The sequence below is a fragment of the Acipenser ruthenus genome, chromosome 1 (assembly GCF_902713425.1).
Source record: "Acipenser ruthenus chromosome 1, fAciRut3.2 maternal haplotype, whole genome shotgun sequence".
NCBI classification, from domain to species: domain Eukaryota; kingdom Metazoa; phylum Chordata; class Actinopteri; order Acipenseriformes; family Acipenseridae; genus Acipenser; species Acipenser ruthenus.
Window position 1 is genome coordinate 9,376,401 of NC_081189.1, and position 14,453 is coordinate 9,390,853.

Here is a 14,453-nt window from a genome sequence, read left to right on the forward strand (position 1 = left end):
CTTTCTGCAGACGCCGACTACAGTAACTTGTCTACAAAACCACACCATACAACTTCGGGGTGTTGCACTAAGCATCTTTTGAAAACCAATGACTTCCTTACCTCAAAGATTGTAAGGGAAACCAAAAAATAAATCGAAGGTAAAGTCAGCTGCCATATCTTTTTGTTGGTAAGGTCAATTTTTATGTCTAAACAATAGTGTAAAAATAATACTTATAATAATAAATGAAGAGTGCTCACCATCATGCTTTGTCCTGAGATTGAAGCACAAAGCATGGTGTACCATCTGCTCAAAATGGAAGTGAAACGCACACCACATATTTCTCAATAACATGGAATGCTATAAAAAAAGTTTTACCAGCATCATCATTATTGTCGTATTTTATACTTCAAATAATACTTTCTATCTTCCAGGTGGATGAAGAAGGAAGGAAGGAAAGAAGGAAGAACTCCTGTGGGCTCCAGCATGGCGTTCACATTGTAGAGGCGGTCACACTGAAGAACCGCCACGCTTTAGCTGCATTCTGTCAGCTTGGCCAGGCTATCCCGCAGCTCGGTCAGTTCAAAGATTTTGCCGTCTAGGATCTCGAGCAGAGTTTTTAAATTGTTGCGGAAGCTCTCCTGCTCCGTCTGGCTGCTCTCCAGCCGCCGCCCCAGCTCTGTCAGCTGCCCCTCCAGGTCTGCGTTCCTCGTTTCTGTTTCCTGCAGGACAGGGGAGGCTCAACATTTACATACTGAGACTCGGAAGTCTTAGCCTGCAGAACTGTCAACAAGCGACAGCATAAAACAGCAAGTCACATGCAGTACATACTTCCAACTACTGCAACTACAATACTTGAGCTACTCTATTAGCATCAGGGAACAAGTAGATCTCCCTGACCTACATCCACTGTATGTATGTGGCGATAATACAGAGACTGACAGCTTCCTCCATATAGCCCCAGGTTTGTAAATGTGACAAGGAAGGCGGACAAGCAATTCCATGAAATTCCCAAGTTTTATCGCTGGATATGTGTAGCAGATATATGTAACCCGGTACACCCGGTACCCCCTGGCTTCCAGAGATAAGCATCCCAAATGAGGGACAAAAAATATAAGCACAGAGCTATACACACGTTGGACAAATGACTGTAATATATAACACAGTGTCCCTCACACAACAGCCAGTTTACTCTGCACTGGATCACACAGCTGGATTACCTGTTAGTTCTGGGTTTAGAGGGAGACAGTACTCCTGTACTCCTTTATAACCAACTAGTAATAAGTGTAACTGATTAAGTGCTCAGCTACTCTGCACAAACTCATTCATTCAGGTGAAATGAGTCTTTGCTGTAAAAAGATTAACAACACTGAGTTCTTTTTCTCATTGCATTGCATGTGGATGTCAGTCTACCTTTTTTCAATTTGGTCTCTAAGTTCAGAGCAAGGTTCATCAAGGTCTTGGAAAAATAACAGCAACCAGAGTCCCTACATGCTGTGCTGCAGACTAATCCTGACAGAAAGGTGTCCTTGTTTGAACTCACCTGACCCTTAGTAGATTAGAGTAGACCCTTAGAACAATACATCCATTGATTCAAACAGCCCCTCTACACACACACAAGCATAGAGAACACTTCATCCTTCAATTCAAACACCCCCTCTACACACACACAAGCATAGAGAACACGACATCCTTCAATTCAAACACCCCCTCTACACACACACAAGCATAGAGAACACTACATCCTTCAATTCAAACACCCCCTCTACACACACACAAGCATAGAGAACACGACATCCTTCAATTCAAACACCCCCTCTACACACACAAGCATAGAGAACACTACATCCTTCAATTCAAACACCCCCTCTACACACACACAAGCATAGAGAACACGACATCCTTCAATTCAAACACCCCCTCTACACACACACAAGCATAGAGAACACTACATCCTTCAATTCAAACACCCCCTCTACACACACACAAGCATAGAGAACACGACATCCTTCAATTCAAACACCCCCTCTACACACACACAAGCATAGAGAACACTACATCCTTCAATTCAAACACCCCCTCTACACACACACAAGCATAGAGAACACGACATCCTTCAATTCATACACCCCCTCTACACACACATAAGCATAGAGAACACTACATCCTTCAATTCAAACACCCCCTCTACACACACACAAGCATAGAGAACACGGCATCCTTCAATTCAAACACCCCCTCTACACACACACAAGCATAGAGAACACTACATCCTTCAATTCAAACACCCCCTCTACACACACACACAAGCATAGAGAACACTGCATCCTTCAATTCAAACACCCCCTCTACACACACACAAGCATAGAGAACACTACATCCTTCAATTCAAACACCCCCTCTACACACACACACAAGCATAGAGAACACTACATCCTTCAATTCAAACACCCCCTCTACACACACACAAGCATAGAGAACACTACATCCTTCAATTCAAACACCCCCTCTACACATACACAAGCATAGAGAACACGACATCCTTCAATTCAAACACCCCCTCTACACACACACAAGCATCGAGAACACGACATCCTTCAATTCAAACACCCCCTCTACACACACACAAGCATAGAGAACACGACATCCTTCAATTCAAACACCCCCTCTACACACACACAAGCATAGAGAACACGACATCCTTCAATTCAAACACCCCCTCTACACACACACAAGCATAGAGAACACTACATCCTTCAATTCAAACACCCCCTCTACACACACACAAGCATAGAGAACACGGCATCCTTCAATTCAAACACCCCCTCTACACACACACAAGCATAGAGAACACGACATCCTTCAATTCAAACACCCCCTCTACACACACACAAGCATAGAGAACACTACATCCTTCAATTCAAACACCCCCTCTACACACACACAAGCATAGAGAACACTGCATCCTTCAATTCAAACACCCCCTCTACACACACACAAGCATAGAGAACATGACATCCTTCAATTCAAACACCCCCTCTACACACACACAAGCATAGAGAACACTACATCCTTCAATTCAAACACCCCCTCTACACACACACAAGCATAGAGAACACTACATCCTTCAATTCAAACACCCCCTCTACACACACACAAGCATAGAGAACACGACATCCTTCAATTCAAACACCCCCTCTACCCACACACACACAAGCATAGAGAACACTACATCCTTCAATTCAAACACCCCCTCTACACACACACAAGCATAGAGAACACGACATCCTTCAATTCAAACACCCCCTCTACACACACACAAGCATAGAGAACGCGACATCCTTCAATTCAAACACCCCCTCTACACACACACAAGCATAGAGAACACGACATCCTTCAATTCAAACACCCCCTCTACACACACACAAGCATAGAGAACACTACATCCTTCAATTCAAACACCCCCTCTACACACACACAAGCATAGAGAACACGACATCCTTCAATTCAAACACCCCCTCTACACACACACAAGCATAGAGAACACTACATCCTTCAATTCAAACACCCCCTCTACACACACACAAGCATAGAGAACACGACATCCTTCAATTCAAACACCCCCTCTACACACACACAAGCATAGAGAACACTACATCCTTCAATTCAAACACCCCCTCTACACACACACAAGCATAGAGAACACGACATCCTTCAATTCAAACACCCCCTCTACACACACACAAGCATAGAGAACACGACATCCTTCAATTCAAACACCCCCTCTACACACACACAAGCATAGAGAACACTACATCCTTCAATTCAAACACCCCCTCTACACACACACAAGCATAGAGAACACTACATCCTTCAATTCAAACACCCCCTCTACACACACACAAGCATCGAGAACACGACATCCTTCAATTCAAACACCCCCTCTACACACACACAAGCATAGAGAACACTACATCCTTCAATTCATACACCCCCTCTACACACACACAAGCATAGAGAACACTACATCCTTCAATTCAAACACCCCCTCTACACACACACACACAAGCATAGAGAACACGACATCCTTCAATTCAAACACCCCCTCTACACACACACAAGCATAGAGAACACTGCATCCTTCAATTCAAACACCCCCTCTACACACACACAAGCATAGAGAACACGACATCCTTCAATTCAAACACCCCCTATACACACACACAAGCATAGAGAACACGACATCCTTCAATTCATACACCCCCTCTACACACACACAAGCATAGAGAACACTACATCCTTCAATTCAAACACCCCCTCTACACACACACAAGCATCGAGAACACGACATCCTTCAATTCAAACACCCCCTCTACACACACACAAGCATAGAGAACACGACATCCTTCAATTCAAACACCCCCTCTACACACACACAAGCATAGAGAACACTACATCCTTCAATTCAAACACCCCCTCTACACACACACAAGCATAGAGAACACTGCATCCTTCAATTCAAACACCCCCTCTACACACACACAAGCATAGAGAACACGGCATCCTTCAATTCAAACACCCCCTCTACACACACACAAGCATAGAGAACACTACATCCTTCAATTCAAACACCCCCTCTACACACACACAAGCATAGAGAACACGACATCCTTCAATTCAAACACCCCCTATACACACACACAAGCATAGAGAACACGACATCCTTCAATTCAAACACCCCCTCTACACACACACAAGCATAGAGAACACTACATCCTTCAATTCAAACACCCCCTCTACCCACACACAAGCATAGAGAACACTACATCCTTCAATTCAAACACCCCCTCTACACACACACAAGCATAGAGAACACTACATCCTTCAATTCAAACACCCCCTCTACACACACACAAGCATAGAGAACACTACATCCTTCAATTCAAACACCCCCTCTACACACACACAAGCATAGAGAACACGACATCCTTCAATTCAAACACCCCCTCTACACACACACAAGCATAGAGAACACGACATCCTTCAATTCAAACACCCCCTCTACACACACACAAGCATAGAGAACACTACATCCTTCAATTCAAACACCCCCTCTACACACACACAAGCATAGAGAACACGACATCCTTCAATTCAAACACCCCCTCTACACACACACAAGCATCGAGAACACGACATCCTTCAATTCAAACACCCCCTCTACACACACACAAGCATAGAGAACACTACATCCTTCAATTCAAACACCCCCTCTACCCACACACAAGCATAGAGAACACTACATCCTTCAATTCAAACACCCCCTCTACACACACAGCATAGAGAACACTACATCCTTCAATTCAAACACCCCCTCTACACACACACAAGCATAGAGAACACTGCATCCTTCAATTCAAACACCCCCTCTACACACACACAAGCATAGAGAACACGACATCCTTCAATTCAAACACCCCCTCTACACACACACAAGCATAGAGAACACGACATCCTTCAATTCAAACACCCCCTCTACACACACACAAGCATAGAGAACACTACATCCTTCAATTCAAACACCCCCTCTACACACACACAAGCATAGAGAACACGACATCCTTCAATTCAAACACCCCCTCTACACACACACAAGCATAGAGAACACGACATCCTTCAATTCAAACACCCCCTCTACACACACACAAGCATAGAGAACACGACATCCTTCAATTCAAACACCCCCTCTACACACACACAAGCATAGAGAACACTACATCCTTCAATTCAAACACCCCCTCTACACACACACAAGCATAGAGAACACTGCATCCTTCAATTCAAACACCCCCTCTACACACACACAAGCATAGAGAACACTACATCCTTCAATTCAAACACCCCCTCTACACACACACAAGCATAGAGAACACGACATCCTTCAATTCAAACACCCCCTCTACACACACACAAGCATAGAGAACACGACATCCTTCAATTCAAACACCCCCTCTACACACACAAGCATAGAGAACACTACATCCTTCAATTCAAACACCCCCTCTACACACACACAAGCATAGAGAACACGACATCCTTCAATTCAAACACCCCCTCTACACACACACAAGCATAGAGAACACTGCATCCTTCAATTCAAACACCCCCTCTACACACACACAAGCATAGAGAACACTACATCCTTCAATTCAAACACCCCCTCTACACACACACAAGCATAGAGAACACGACATCCTTCAATTCAAACACCCCCTCTACACACACACAAGCATAGAGAACACGGCATCCTTCAATTCAAACACCCCCTCTACACACACACACACACAAGCATAGAGAACACTACATCCTTCAATTCAAACACCCCCTCTACACACACACAAGCATAGAGAACACTACATCCTTCAATTCAAACACCCCCTCTACACACACACAAGCATAGAGAACACTACATCCTTCAATTCAAACACCCCCTCTACACACACACAAGCATAGAGAACACGGCATCCTTCAATTCAAACACCCCCTCTACACACACACACACACAAGCATAGAGAACACTACATCCTTCAATTCAAACACCCCCTCTACACACACACAAGCATAGAGAACACTACATCCTTCAATTCAAACACCCCCTCTACACACACACAAGCATAGAGAACACTACATCCTTCAATTCAAACACCCCCTCTACACACACACAAGCATAGAGAACACTACATCCTTCAATTCAAACACCCCCTCTACACACACACAAGCATAGAGAACACTGCATCCTTCAATTCAAACACCCCCTCTACACACACACAAGCATAGAGAACACGACATCCTTCAATTCAAACACCCCCTCTACACACACACAAGCATAGAGAACACGACATCCTTCAATTCAAACACCCCCTCTACACACACACAAGCATAGAGAACACGACATCCTTCAATTCAAACACCCCCTCTACACACACACAAGCATAGAGAACACTACATCCTTCAATTCAAACACCCCCTCTACACACACACAAGCATAGAGAACACTACATCCTTCAATTCAAACACCCCCTCTACACACACACAAGCATAGAGAACACTACATCCTTCAATTCAAACACCCCCTCTACACACACACAAGCATAGAGAACACGACATCCTTCAATTCAAACACCCCCTCTACACACACACAAGCATAGAGAACACGACATCCTTCAATTCAAACACCCCCTCTACACACACACAAGCATAGAGAACACTACATCCTTCAATTCAAACACCCCCTCTACACACACACAAGCATAGAGAACACGACATCCTTCAATTCAAACACCCCCTCTACACACACACAAGCATCGAGAACACGACATCCTTCAATTCAAACACCCCCTCTACACACACACAAGCATAGAGAACACTACATCCTTCAATTCAAACACCCCCTCTACCCACACACAAGCATAGAGAACACTACATCCTTCAATTCAAACACCCCCTCTACACACACAGCATAGAGAACACTACATCCTTCAATTCAAACACCCCCTCTACACACACACAAGCATAGAGAACACTGCATCCTTCAATTCAAACACCCCCTCTACACACACACAAGCATAGAGAACACGACATCCTTCAATTCAAACACCCCCTCTACACACACACAAGCATAGAGAACACGACATCCTTCAATTCAAACACCCCCTCTACACACACACAAGCATAGAGAACACTACATCCTTCAATTCAAACACCCCCTCTACACACACACAAGCATAGAGAACACGACATCCTTCAATTCAAACACCCCCTCTACACACACACAAGCATAGAGAACACGACATCCTTCAATTCAAACACCCCCTCTACACACACACAAGCATAGAGAACACGACATCCTTCAATTCAAACACCCCCTCTACACACACACAAGCATAGAGAACACTACATCCTTCAATTCAAACACCCCCTCTACACACACACAAGCATAGAGAACACTGCATCCTTCAATTCAAACACCCCCTCTACACACACACAAGCATAGAGAACACTACATCCTTCAATTCAAACACCCCCTCTACACACACACAAGCATAGAGAACACGACATCCTTCAATTCAAACACCCCCTCTACACACACACAAGCATAGAGAACACGACATCCTTCAATTCAAACACCCCCTCTACACACACAAGCATAGAGAACACTACATCCTTCAATTCAAACACCCCCTCTACACACACACAAGCATAGAGAACACGACATCCTTCAATTCAAACACCCCCTCTACACACACACAAGCATAGAGAACACTGCATCCTTCAATTCAAACACCCCCTCTACACACACACAAGCATAGAGAACACTACATCCTTCAATTCAAACACCCCCTCTACACACACACAAGCATAGAGAACACGACATCCTTCAATTCAAACACCCCCTCTACACACACACAAGCATAGAGAACACGGCATCCTTCAATTCAAACACCCCCTCTACACACACACACACACAAGCATAGAGAACACTACATCCTTCAATTCAAACACCCCCTCTACACACACACAAGCATAGAGAACACTACATCCTTCAATTCAAACACCCCCTCTACACACACACAAGCATAGAGAACACTACATCCTTCAATTCAAACACCCCCTCTACACACACACAAGCATAGAGAACACGGCATCCTTCAATTCAAACACCCCCTCTACACACACACACACACAAGCATAGAGAACACTACATCCTTCAATTCAAACACCCCCTCTACACACACACAAGCATAGAGAACACTACATCCTTCAATTCAAACACCCCCTCTACACACACACAAGCATAGAGAACACTACATCCTTCAATTCAAACACCCCCTCTACACACACACAAGCATAGAGAACACTACATCCTTCAATTCAAACACCCCCTCTACACACACACAAGCATAGAGAACACTGCATCCTTCAATTCAAACACCCCCTCTACACACACACAAGCATAGAGAACACGACATCCTTCAATTCAAACACCCCCTCTACACACACACAAGCATAGAGAACACGACATCCTTCAATTCAAACACCCCCTCTACACACACACAAGCATAGAGAACACGACATCCTTCAATTCAAACACCCCCTCTACACACACACACAAGCATAGAGAACACGACATCCTTCAATTCAAACACCCCCTCTACACACACACAAGCATAGAGAACACTACATCCTTCAATTCAAACACCCCCTCTACACATACACAAGCATAGAGAACACGACATCCTTCAATTCATACACCCCCTCTACACACACACAAGCAGGGCACAGTATGCTGTGAGAAGGACAGCTGGTGAATACCTGAGGCTGAGCGAGCATGTGTCTGTTTCATCTTTAGGGCTTTTGAAGGTAATATGAGTTGGAAGGAAACAGCACCCTACCTGAAGCTTCTGTGTGAGAGTGTCTCTCTGAGTCTGCAGCTGTCGGGCATGTTCCATTTCCTCTTTCAACCTCTCGATTTCCTTCAAGAACAAGCGACATAACCCTTTCTCCTTAGCGCATGACCTCGGCCAATCGCTGAGGCCAAAAATCATTTCAAACATGTAAAAAGCAGGCTATGAAAAAAACAGCCTTTCTTACCTCTTCCTTTGCTTTTAATGTCGCCTCCAGTTCTTCTATTGTTTGGTTTAACTCTGTCTTGTGGGATTTGATTGCGTTTGCTTGAGCGCTCACACACTCCAGCTCAGTCACCTGTGGAAGGTTACAGTAAGAGGTCATCTTGCACAATGTGTACGGTCACCGGAACACTGACAGGAGGCTTCAGTTCTACTGACATGTGTCTCACACAGCGCTCCCTCAGATTCTGAGAGACGCATCACCAATCCTTATTGTTCTCTCACTCTGGTAACAGGCAGTAGTTTGCAATAGGCAAATCTTATAAAAAAGGCAGTAAAGTTATCTGTTGACATATTCCAAATATAGCTGTTAAAATCTTCTTCAGTTGAATTTCCTGTATAAAGGTAAGGGGTTTAAGGATATAAAACTAGCTTGATTAAAAACACAACCGAGACAGATCCAAACTAAATCCTGTCAGCTTTAACCAGGTCTGGGACAATTGTGTGTTTCTCATGTTCAAATCCTCAATATTCAAACATTCTTACACCTTTAATAAACTGAAAAAATACAGCAGCAAAATGACATTAAATCAGCCTGGTGCCCTGTCAAACTCCATGAGAAACAAAACAGAAGAACACCCTTCTGTACCCTCCTTGTGCATCAATGACACTAGAGGATCAAACACAAGCATGGTTAGTTTAGCCTCTAAATATATCTCAAGCTCTGTTTGGGAGAATATTTGAATATTTGTCTCAAAACTACCTTATCCATTTACACTGTCTTACTGGGACAGTATCTCATCTTCTTTTTAAGGTATTTTAGACCCGACAGGCCGGTTTTCTAGTACACTGAAAATCGGGCACGCATTGCCTGTTAACACGCAATGCCAACGTCGCAGAAAGGCCACCACCGGCTCTGTGCCAGCGGTGCAAACTTGTGACAGACTGCTGTGCCTTTAATTATCAAGTGCTGTTACAAAAACAACAGAAGAGCTGGACAAATTGACATCACCACGATGAGCCGCTCAATTTCAGCTTTTGATAGGTACACAATTTAATATATGCTGCCACTCAATTATTTTCAGCAACTCGCTGTAAAGCTAGATGTTGCTAACGTCAAACAGAGAAGGAGGCGGTGCCTGCGTTGTGCAGCTAATATATATTTAATTAAATGTATAAAGATATATTTGAATAAAACATGTATTTCATGGCATATGTGTATATTGCTGTCACGTCAGTGAGGCAGCTTGTTGTATGAACAGAACTAGTTACCACACTAAATTACTCAAAATATTAGTCACGTCATGTATTATTTATTTAATTTACTACAATAAAGTCTAGTTTGTTTTAATTGTGTAGAAAATATTTTAAAAAGATACTCTGAAGCTCTGTAAACTTCAGCCTGCGTACGCTGATCAGTGTCGCTGGAAATGTACAGGTTTGATGCTGACACAGTTTTGAAAGAATGTGAAGTTGTCAAAAAAATTTATATTGAATACAGCACCTCTTCAGACAGCACCTGTAGAACTCCTCTTTTTTTCCCTCTGGACACTTATCACTCTTCCTTAAATGCGCTTGACTTGCTCTTATCTGCTCCCTATTTTACTGCATTTAATCCTGTACTTTAGAGTACTGTAATCTGTCACAAGTGTTATTTAATCTGTAGTATTTTGTATTTAATTATATCCTGATGTAACTACCACACTGTTATCTGCTGTGTTATTGAATCGTATTTTGTTATACTTGTACTTGCTAGAACCAAAGTCATTGTATTTTTATCTTGCTCCTAATTGTATCATTACTTGTACTGTGATTCTTGAAATGTATTTTTGTTTACGACTGTAAGTCGCCCTGGATAAGGGCATCTGCTAAGAAATAAATAATAATAATAATAATATCATCCAGGTTTCATCTTTGACGATGGGTGAGTGGAGCCCCCTTGTGGCCAGAAAAATGACTACAAAAACATCAACAAGAGGTCTACATTTCCACCAGTTCTAGTGGTTCTCAAACCTGGCTCTTGGGGACCCCTGTGTCTGCTAATTATCAATTGAACTGATAATTTGCTTAATTAGATATTTTTAACTGTTTTCAGCTCTTAAACAGTTGCAGATTTGAAGTTAGCTCTAATATTGTATAAGTAACTTGAACTATGCAACTGTTTAAGAACAAAAAACAATTAAAAAGGTCTAATTAAGCAAATGATCAGTTCAATGAAGGGTCTAGTTAAGTAATCGAGAGCTCAGCTGGAATGTAAACCAGCAGACACAGGGGTCCCCAGGACCAGGATTGAGAAGCACTGAGTTAGAAGGTTAAGTGTCCTACAGCTGCACACAGTCGATTCTCATTACCCTGCCTGTCCCCCCTTCACTACCTCTTGCATTGCTGTGAATAATACTAGAGCCCATGTGCTATGGTCCTGATTTCACCAGGTTCTGCTGCTGCACTGCTATCCTCAGCAGTTCAGTGTAACTCAAGTGCTTCATCTCCATGGATCTGAGACAAAGGTAGAAATGATGCATTTGAAACAGTTGACTTTAGGCTTTACCAAACCATTCAAGTTTGATCACACTCAAAACCTTCCCATATTGCTCATCCAAAACCTTCCTCGCATGGATGTTTTGCTGCAAGACCTACGCACCAGACGATAGGAGTTACTTTATAGTCACCTAATATTCTTTCCACCTCTTCGTGGATAACATCAATCTGTATTCTACCAGATAGTGTGCTTATTCCTTTTGGGAATATGACAATAAGGCAATAGCCAGAAAATACAGCGTATTCATGCAACTTTCTTTTAAACTTACCCTGGTATTCGTGGGGATAAAGTGCTCGATTTTACTTTTACTGCTTTACTTTTTTTTTTTTTTTTTTTTTTTTTTTTTACAGATTTACAGATTTTACATATGCCCTTCAGTCCTGAAAACCCATTTGTGAATATGAACACCCCCCAACCCCAACCCCAGGCCTAATCCTAACCCTAACCCAGCCCCAACCCCAACCCCAAACCCCAACCCCAACCCCAAACCCCAAACCCCAACCCCAACCCCAAAACCCAAACCCCAACCCCAACCCCAACCCCAACCCCAAACCCCAAACCCCAAACCCAACCCAACCGTAACCCCAACCCCAGGGCCTAAAGGATATAAGTCATGCTGAAGCACAATATTAGGAAAGCGACTTGTTTGTTTAGTATAGTTTAGTATGATTACCTGCCCCTACCCCCCCCCCCCCCCACCCTCACACACAGACACAGACACACAGACACAGGTACACAGAGACACACACACAAGTACACACACACACACAGACACAGTCGCAGACACATACAAGCACACAGATGCACAGACACACAAGCGCACAGACACACAGTCACAGACACAGACACGCACCCTTTTATGTAGCCTCTCGGCCTCGTCCTGGTAGGCGGCGAGCTGCTGTTTCCACTGCTTCACGTTGCCTGTGGACTCGAGGAGCGCCGCTGTGAGCTTGGCGTTGTTTCCTTTGAGAGCCGCCAGCTCCGCCTCCCAGTGCTTATTGATTGCAGAGCTGCTGCTAAAGAGAGCAAGCACAACAAGCACATCAAAACAGCATTCTGATTGCAGAGCTGCTGCTACAGAGAGCAAGCACAACAAGCACATCAAAACAGCATTCTGATTGCAGAGCTGCTGCTACAGAGAGCAAGCACAACAAGCACATCAAAACAGCATTCTGATTGCAGAGCTGCTGCTACAGAGAGCAAGCACAACAAGCACATCAAAACTGCATTCTGATTGCAGACCTGCTGCTACAGAGAGCAAGCACAACAAGCACATCAAAACAGCATTCTGATTGCAGAGCTGCTGCTACAGAGAGCAAGCACAACAAGCACATCAAAACAGCATTCTGATTGCAGAGCTGCTGCTACAGAGAGCAAGCACAACAAGCACATCAAAACAGCATTCTGATTGCAGAGCTGCTGCTACAGAGAGCAAGCACAACAAGCACATCAAAACAGCATTCTGATTGCAGAGCTGCTGCTAAAGACAACAAGCACATCAAAACAGCATATCTGGTTATCAGCAGTACTAAGGCCAGAAATTGTGCGCTGTGTCTTTAAGTGAAACATGCTTGCTAGTATGCATGTAGAAAAATGGCAGCATTGTAAATCACAGTGCTGAAAGAAGTTTTGAGGGGGTTTTAAAAAGTTTCTTGATAAAAAGAGGAATTCAAGAATATAGCCTATCGAATATAATTGTTTTTTATTCTGGGCCTTTTGTGTACAGTGGACTGGACCAGACACTTCATTTCACTGGAAATTCCTGGAATTCAACCAGGGGCCCCTGCAATGTTTTTTTTTCAGTACAGGAAGACAGTAAGGAAACTCCATACTGACTCTGCTATAAACACTGAGTGCATTCTTCAATTGCTTACAGTTTGTGTTTTTTGTAAATGAATTGACATGTTTGTGGGGAAAGCAGACTTCATTGAAACATATGATCTTTACTTAAAGTAAATGTTATTTCCTTTAGAGAAATTCCAATTGATTTTACGAGGGTCGTTTTCTTTACATTGACTATCGAGTTTTTACCTGAGTGGAGGACCCATCGCCCACATAAAAGAAATGCTGCTTCATATTATATACAAAGCTTGATAGAAGTTTGCTTCAGAACAGGCAAGTAATGCAGATGCTGTGTGCTTTTTAAGTGGATCTGTTCTATACAGGCATGAATCCCCTTTAATGTATTCCTTCCACTTAAACCAGCAGGATAATAACTGGCTCCACTTTAGCAGTTTAGTATTCTAATTCATCTGAGTCACAATGGGCTAGCCTGCACTCTTCAGTACACCTGCGGTCTGAATGCAGTG

At 43.3% G+C, this 14,453-nt stretch overlaps 1 protein-coding gene across 1 annotated transcript in view; it reads right to left on the reverse strand.

Moving 5' to 3' along the window:
- Positions 1–14,453, reverse strand: part of LOC117404105 (homer protein homolog 1) — a 75,837-nt gene that overhangs the window by 1,302 nt on the left and 60,082 nt on the right. Inside the window, exons 7-10 of the mRNA XM_058995371.1 lie at positions 12,998–13,160; positions 9,631–9,741; positions 9,432–9,512; positions 358–701 (exon numbers count right to left, since the gene is read on the reverse strand). Of these exons, the coding sequence (XP_058851354.1) occupies positions 513–701; positions 9,432–9,512; positions 9,631–9,741; positions 12,998–13,160 (544 nt within the window). The 3' untranslated portion in view covers positions 358–512. The remainder of the gene's footprint in view (positions 1–357; positions 702–9,431; positions 9,513–9,630; positions 9,742–12,997; positions 13,161–14,453) is intronic.